At 64.1% G+C, this 6780-nt stretch overlaps 2 protein-coding genes across 2 annotated transcripts in view; both read left to right on the plus strand.

Annotated features, from left to right (window-relative positions):
- JAML (junction adhesion molecule like) overlaps nucleotides 1–2322 on the plus strand; it is a 6942-nt gene extending 4620 nt beyond the window's left edge. Inside the window, exons 2-6 of the mRNA XM_035892479.1 lie at nucleotides 343–568; nucleotides 726–855; nucleotides 1230–1296; nucleotides 1841–1936; nucleotides 2161–2322. Coding sequence (XP_035748372.1) covers nucleotides 343–568; nucleotides 726–855; nucleotides 1230–1296; nucleotides 1841–1936; nucleotides 2161–2322 — 681 coding nt within the window. The remainder of the gene's footprint in view (nucleotides 1–342; nucleotides 569–725; nucleotides 856–1229; nucleotides 1297–1840; nucleotides 1937–2160) is intronic.
- A 2339-nt stretch (nucleotides 2323–4661) lies between these two features.
- SCN2B (sodium voltage-gated channel beta subunit 2) overlaps nucleotides 4662–6780 on the plus strand; it is a 6558-nt gene continuing 4439 nt past the window's right edge. The window contains exon 1 of the mRNA XM_009636925.2: nucleotides 4662–4831. Within this exon, the coding sequence (XP_009635220.1) occupies nucleotides 4762–4831 (70 nt within the window). The 5' untranslated portion in view covers nucleotides 4662–4761. The remainder of the gene's footprint in view (nucleotides 4832–6780) is intronic.

Consider the following 6780-nt stretch of genomic DNA (forward strand, 5'->3'; position numbering starts at 1 on the left):
GTGGGGGGGAGGGGGAGCGGGGCAGCCTTGCGGCTCTCGGGAGGCTGCGGGGAAGCCCGTCCGCCTGGCCCAGGCCACAAGAGGTGGAAGGTTCCCCAGTATGGCAGTGGGGCACCTCCACCGCTCCTGGTGGCCCCACGCCGCAGGGGAACTACAGGGCTGGGTGCTGCGTCCCGGGGCTTTCCAAGAGAGCGTGGGAGTGAGCTGGGCTCTCGTGCGGGGTGAGCGTTCCAGGGGGAGAGGGAGGGAGCGCGGGTCTGAGGGCTCTCGAGCAGGGAAGGCACACAGGGCAGCGCCCTTCCACCGGGCTCCTTTCACCTGATGCTGTCTGTGCCCTGGCAGGAGGAGATGGTGTTTTATTACTACAGCAACCATAGCATCCCTGTGGGCCGTTTTCGGGACCGGGTGCAGTGGCAAGGGGACGTTTCCCGCTGGGATGGCTCTATCCAGCTGCAGAATGTGCAGGTGAACGACAGCGGCACATACGTGTGTGAGATCCGGCTGTTACAGTGCAGCAGCATCTTCAAGAACCACACAGTGCTGCACATCAGCCCCGTGGAACGGAGAGGTACGTGCCCTGTGACTTCTCTCTCCCGTCACCCTGTTCGGCCCCACGCAGAGGGGCTGCAGAGGCCCCAGGAGGCTCTCAGACCTGCCACCAAGACTCTTCTGGAGTAGGGCTGGGCTCCCTGTGTGTCCCATCCCCTGCCTTGGTGTCTCCCCAGCAGGACGAGGAGCAGCAGGCGCCCAGAACGCTGCAGCCCCGGGAGACGCTGGGATCTGGCCCATGGCTGCGGGCTGTGGCTGTGTGGCTGTGGTGCTGGCTTTCCTGGCCGGACTCGGCGTGAGGAAGAGGTACCGATGCTAGCTCTGGGTTTATGGGGCTGAGCAAAGCACCTCCCTGCAGCCTTCTGGCACATTCTCCCTGGCCAAGCGCTAGCCTGACTTGCCCCAAGCAGCGCTGGAGCTGGGGGAACCAGAGGGTTCATCTCCCGGGGATCATGCACCAGCGGGGTGCTGACTCCTGCTGCCCTCTAGTGTCACCCTGACCTGGCTGGTTCCCCCCCTTGGCTCCCAAACCTCCTGGGCTCCCGGTGTGCAAGCAGCAGGGCTGGCCTGGCCGAGGCACATGCAAAGGGATCCCAGTGTCCCAGGAGAGGGAGGGCAGGGACAGGCGGAGCAGGCAATGCTTCTTGCCAGGGATGACACTGCCGTTGCCTTCCCTCAAGGTCTGCAGCCAACGCGGCCCTGGAGAGGACTGGAAATGGAGATGGTGGCAGCAAGAACAAAGCAGAGGTGAGAGCTGAGGCTGAGCTGAGCTTGTGCCCACCCTGCCCTGGGCCACCGCCGCAACCCGCAGGAACTGAAGAGAGGGAGAGAGGTGGAGAAGGGGAGGGATGGGGCGCATGGGGCTGCAGTTGTGTGTGGGGGCAGTGGTTGAAATGAGCCCCAGGTCCTGCCGTTTCATTTGGCTTGCAGCTAAGAGGAGGTGCTGATGGAGCCAATGCTCCCGCAGCAGCCGGATGCCTGGGAGCCGAGGGGCTTGGCGGGGGGAGATGGGGTCCTGGACCACAGCCTCCTCCAGAGGCCTCACGCAGGCTGGTTGCTGCCTTGTCACTAGCTAAGGTTGTGTGTCCTTGGGACATGGAGGGATCACTGCCGTAGGGCGTGTGGGGCACAGGGCTGTGGAGGCTGAGGGAGGGGATCCCACACTGGCCAAGCACTAGGTGCTGTTTGCTGGCCAGCCATGGCCGTGGCCCTTGGTCCTAATCCTACGACTGGGGTAAGGCAGCCCTTGTCTATTTGGGGACTGCTCAGTGTCCTGATCTCCCCCTCACAGGAAGCGCTTTACTCCTCAGTCCCTGAAGCTGAGGCACCAAAGGCTGAGCAGGATGCAGGGAGGAAGAGGAGAGCCGAGGACACCTACATCACCATGGTGAGGAGGCGAGCGGCTGCCCCGAGCTGTGGCAGGCACGGGCAGGACGTGCAGCTCTAGGGCTGGTGTGACCCCCTACATCACCGGTGCCCCCAGGGTGATGGCACTCGGGGCCTGACCCCTTGGTCCCCACGCCAGGCAGCAGCATCCCTTGCCCCCTGCCCACTCCAAATGGGTCCCAACACCCGTGACGAGGCTCACGCCCTGTCCCTTGCTCCTTGCAGCACCCCTCCATCTTCCGGGACAACAGCGTCTACGTGGAGCTGGCCAGGAGGGTGATCCCGGCAGAATGGATGGGAGAGGGGAGACAGGGTGATGGACAAAACAAGCACCCCTGCAGCAGACCAGAGACGGCACTTCCCTTGCCTCCAGAGGGGGAGAAATAGCTGTGCTGGGGGATGGAAGCCCCTTAGCCAGCAGCCGTGTGCCAGGCGTCTTTTCCTTTGGGCAGGGCAGCGTTCTGCCGCTGTCGGCCCTCCCGCCGAGGAGCAGCGCTGCTTCACCGTGCGCCCCACGCCAGAGCCGCTGCCGGGGCACGTCCCACCCCGGCTGCCTGCCACGGGAGATGGGGCTCTCTGGCTCTCGCCTCCTGGTCTCCGGAGGGGGGCACGGAGGGCACAGCCTCCACGCTCTAGCTTTGGTCCTGGGCCGCGCAGCTCCGGCTCCCGAGATCTCCAAGGAAGGGAGGGAAGGGAGGAAGGGGGAGATGCAGCTGGAGCCGTGCAGAGGTGCCACTGGTATCTCCTGAAGAGAATAAAAGTGAGGGAGACTTCCCTGTTCCTGGCTTCCTTCTACCCCCCGTGTCATGTCCAACTGTGCCAAAGACCGCCTGGCCGGGGGCCTGGGACCCCTGTCCCCACGCGCAGCCACGCCCGCGCCTGCCCCGCTGGCTCCGGGGAGCAGGAAAGCCAAAAGGGCTGCGAAGGGGGTGTCTGTGCAGCAGGGACCCTGCGCTGTTCTGAGCCCCCCTGCTGCCCTGGCCCTGCAGGGGATGGAGGGCAGCGGGACGGACCCCACGGGCAGCGGGGTCCCCCCACGCGTGTGTTGCTCGCACGCGTCTCCCGTGCGCCAGCCGCTCGCCGTGGCTCAGCACCAACCCTGGCCGGGGCAGGGAGTCCCAGCACCCCTGCCGGGGCCTCCAGGGCGGCGTGTGGGTGCCGCTGGCTCTTCTCCCGCTCTATCTATAGATGTTTGACACCCCCAGGTGCGGAGGGGGAGCGCTGGGGACCCCCTCCCACCCGGCTGGGAGACTGCAGCACCGGCGGCTCCGCGCTGCAGTCCTTGGTTTCACGTTGACACCCTACTCTCTTTTCCTGGAGGAAGCCAAGTTAATGGGATTGCAGGCGGAATCGGCAACCGGAGCTGGTTTTGGGGTGTCGGGGGTTACGTATGACCTCTGCTGCCTTCGTGGGGTCGTGGGACCCGTTGCAGCGGAGCAGAGCCTGCTCTGCCTGCCCAGCATGGTCAGGAAACTGTGCTGTGTGTGAGGTGGGTGCGTTTGCTAAGCAGGTTGCCTGTGTTCACCCTGGCACTTCTCTGATGCTTTCCCTCCCAGCTGCCCCATTTCCCCTCCTGGAGCTGGTTGGGGAGCAGAGCACCTCTGCCTCCCCCCTGCTTCCCCATCGCCCCATCCCTTCCTCCCCAGGGCTCTGGTGTGCAGGCACTGAGATGTGCTCGGGCTCCAGGGCACCCCTCACCCTGCTCCTCACTGATGCTGCTGCAGCAAACCCCACCATCCCGCATCCCACAGCACGAGAACTAGGTGGCTGAGCAGCTGCTGTCACTGGCTTTCTGCTCTCCGTGAGGTTACATGTCATCTTCCTGCACCGGTCTCTGCAGGCTGAACCTAGGCTTGGAGTCCATGGCCCAAAGGCAGATGGTATGAAGGGGATCAAAGACCTTCTCCAGCCCTGTTACTGCTGGGAAGAGCCTCTCCATCCCGAGGGCTGGATGAAGAGAGGGCATTGCGCTGGGACAGCATGCTGCTGGGGAAGGGGAAGGTGCCGGCAGAGTCTGGCACCCTGGGAAGTGAGGGGGCTGCCCTTGCATCAGCGTCGGCGAAGGCAGGCGAACCGGGATGCTCCTACCCACTGCAAGCCCGTGGCCATGCCTCCTTCCAGGCACGCTGGCTGGAGTGCTGTGCAGGCTGCCTCCTTGGGACCCCCCGCCCTTCCCAGGCCAGACCAGTCCCTTGGCTCCCTGCCCGGCTTTGGGAGGGCATTTCTGACCTTCCTGGGCCCTCGAGCGTGGGAACTGCTGCTGCGAACGGCGTGAGCAGGGCTGGGTTGCCGGCCCCCAGCAGGGCAGAGGTGGCACATCTGCACGGCCCCACTGAAATCAGGGGGCTGCAGGGGCTGTGGGAACCCTCAGGGTTGGGCTTGCATTGCGGGGCACTGGCTGAGTCCCTGGGCTCTAAGGGGACGAGGAGCCCTGAGCGCTGCTTGCTCCAACAGCCAGTTTGCACGGCGGGAGGGAATCCCAGGAGAAGGCTGCTCCTCGGCTGCCCTGGGCTCAGCACACTCCAGGGATGCTCTGCGACACAGCCCACGACCGGACCCCGGAGCAGGAGCGCCGGGAGCTTCGCCTTCTGTTCAGGGGAAAATTTTTCTGCCCTCCCACTTCCCCGGCTGAAATCCACCAACCATAGCATTTACTGATTTTTTCGATCCAGCACCGCTCCAACCAGCCATATTGGGCTGTGGAAATAAAGCAGCTCTAATGTTATATGTCACCTGCAAATAACCCGGCCGTTCGAAAAAAGCAAACCACCACCACCAAAATCCACACCAACACCAGGTCCTCTCCATACATAAAAGTCCTTCAAAATGAGCCCGGAAGCTTGGCTCCCGCAGCCCACCTTGTTCCTCACTGGCCTCAGCTTGCTCCTCTCGCTGGGTAAGTGCCGACCTGAGCCCTTGCATGCCCACGGCTGCCAGGGGAGAGCACCCAGGCTGGGGAGAAGCACCCTCTCTGGCCAGGAGCCCTCTCCCCACATCCCAGCCCCAAGAAGCCCCTCCTGGCCCCGGGGGAGCAGCGAGCCAGCGCGAGATGCTGTGCCGCAGGGACGGGGATGGAGGTGGTCCCATATGCACCCTTCCGAAATCCGCCAGCCGGGGTGACCTGCTTTTAGGCAGGATGGGGGGTACGTTGCCACTGCATCTTCTTTTAAAAAAGCCGTGCGTCCTGCTTGCTGGAGGTTCCGTCTGAGCAAGGCTGTTTGCATGGCAGGCAGGGGTGCGGGCTGCGGTGGGGAGAGGGGGAGTTCTGGCTTTGCCTCGCTGGGCTGGGCTACGGGGTGGCTTGCGACTGGCCTTTGGTTTGTGGCTGGCTGCTGGGGCAGCGGGCTCCGGGCTGACGGCGCTGCATGGGGTGGTGGGGAACTGTGATCTCTGCGTTTCTGCCCTGCCCCAGAGCCAGCAGCGTGTGTCAGCAGGTTTGGGTCTATATTGATTGGAAAGAGGAACGCATCACCTCTTGGAAGTGCCGTTGGCACTGTCCTAGAGCTCCTGGTGGGCTGCCTTTGCTTTAGGAGAGAGCCTGGGAAATGGAGGCTAAAAAACCTAGCAAGGTCTGCTTTAGAGGCTGCGTGTCATTTTACCTCCTGAGCCCTGGGTGCAGGGTGTAGTGTGACGGAGCGCTTGGGAGCCTGCGCAGCGCCGAAGGACGCAGCCTGGGTAGTTGGTCCCAGGGATTTTAGCAGCTTCTTTCCCCACCTCTGTCGTCCCCCGGTGCTGGGTGCCTGGGCAGTGGCAGAGTTTGGCCCCGCGCACATAGGTGCTCCCAGGGCACGTGCCTATCGCGTGCTGCTGCCTGCGAGGACCCGCCGGCTGCGGCACCGTCCTGCCGTACCGGGTGGCAGGGTAAAGCTCCGGCCAGGGCTGTCCCCTCCCTGCAGAGCCTGGGAAGGCTCCTGGAGGCATCACAGCCCTCTGCAGAGCCCTGGGACACCCCGAGGACGCAGCACAAAGCCACGCCACCCAAGCACAGGCACACGGGGCATAGTGCAAGGGCCACTGGGCGCTCAAGCCAGCCCCTCTTTGCAGGGATCCCTCCAACCAGGCCTGTTGGCTGGGTCTGTGAAGGGGCCTCCTGGGGCGGGCAGGCTGCTGGCTCTTCTCTCCCACCCCTACAAGGTTTTCCTGAAAGTGTCCAAGGGGCTGGGCTGTGATGGGGCCGCAAGGCTGGGTCACCAGCCTGGTAACACCACTTCTTTCCTTGGGTGATGCCACTCATCCCCATGCACCAGCTCTCCCCATCCCTGCCTCCCAGCACCCTGCGCTGGGGCTGGATGGAGGGCGCTCACCATGGCTGCCTGGCTGCCAGCACGAGCAGGGAGCCATCTCCCAGGGCTTGGCCGTACCTGGAGGGCACCCCTCTGCCTCCAGGGAGCTGCCGTCAGGATGCTGCTGGTTCACACCTTGCAGCAAGACCTGTACCTGCAACTTGGAAAAGCCTCTTTTCCCTGGCTGCAGAGCCTGGCCCCTTTCCTGCCCTGCCTGCAGATGGAGCGGATTAGCCAGCAGAGCAGCCTTGACATGCATCCAGCTTGGCCACAGGGCTGGACTCAGGAGCACCTCAGGAAGAAGGTTTGAGAGCAAAGAGCAGCAGCCAAAGGGGAGAGGTGAGGTGATCGGAAAAGCACCTGCTGCCAGCGTCACTGTCCCTGCCCCGCGGGTGCCACAGCCCCCTTTACAGCCTCATCCCTCCCGGCGGTCCCTCCCGGGCTCTGTCCCTGTGCTGCTCTGGGCTTGGCCTCAGAGTTTGCAGCTAGCTGGCTGTACGGGAGCCTGTCTGGGCATGCACACCCTCCCCTTTGCAGGCTGGGGGGAACGTGCTGGACGCCG

This window comes from Egretta garzetta, unplaced genomic scaffold, assembly GCF_000687185.1.
Source record: "Egretta garzetta isolate BGI_Z169 unplaced genomic scaffold, ASM68718v1 scaffold134, whole genome shotgun sequence".
Taxonomy (NCBI): Eukaryota; Metazoa; Chordata; class Aves; order Pelecaniformes; family Ardeidae; genus Egretta; species Egretta garzetta.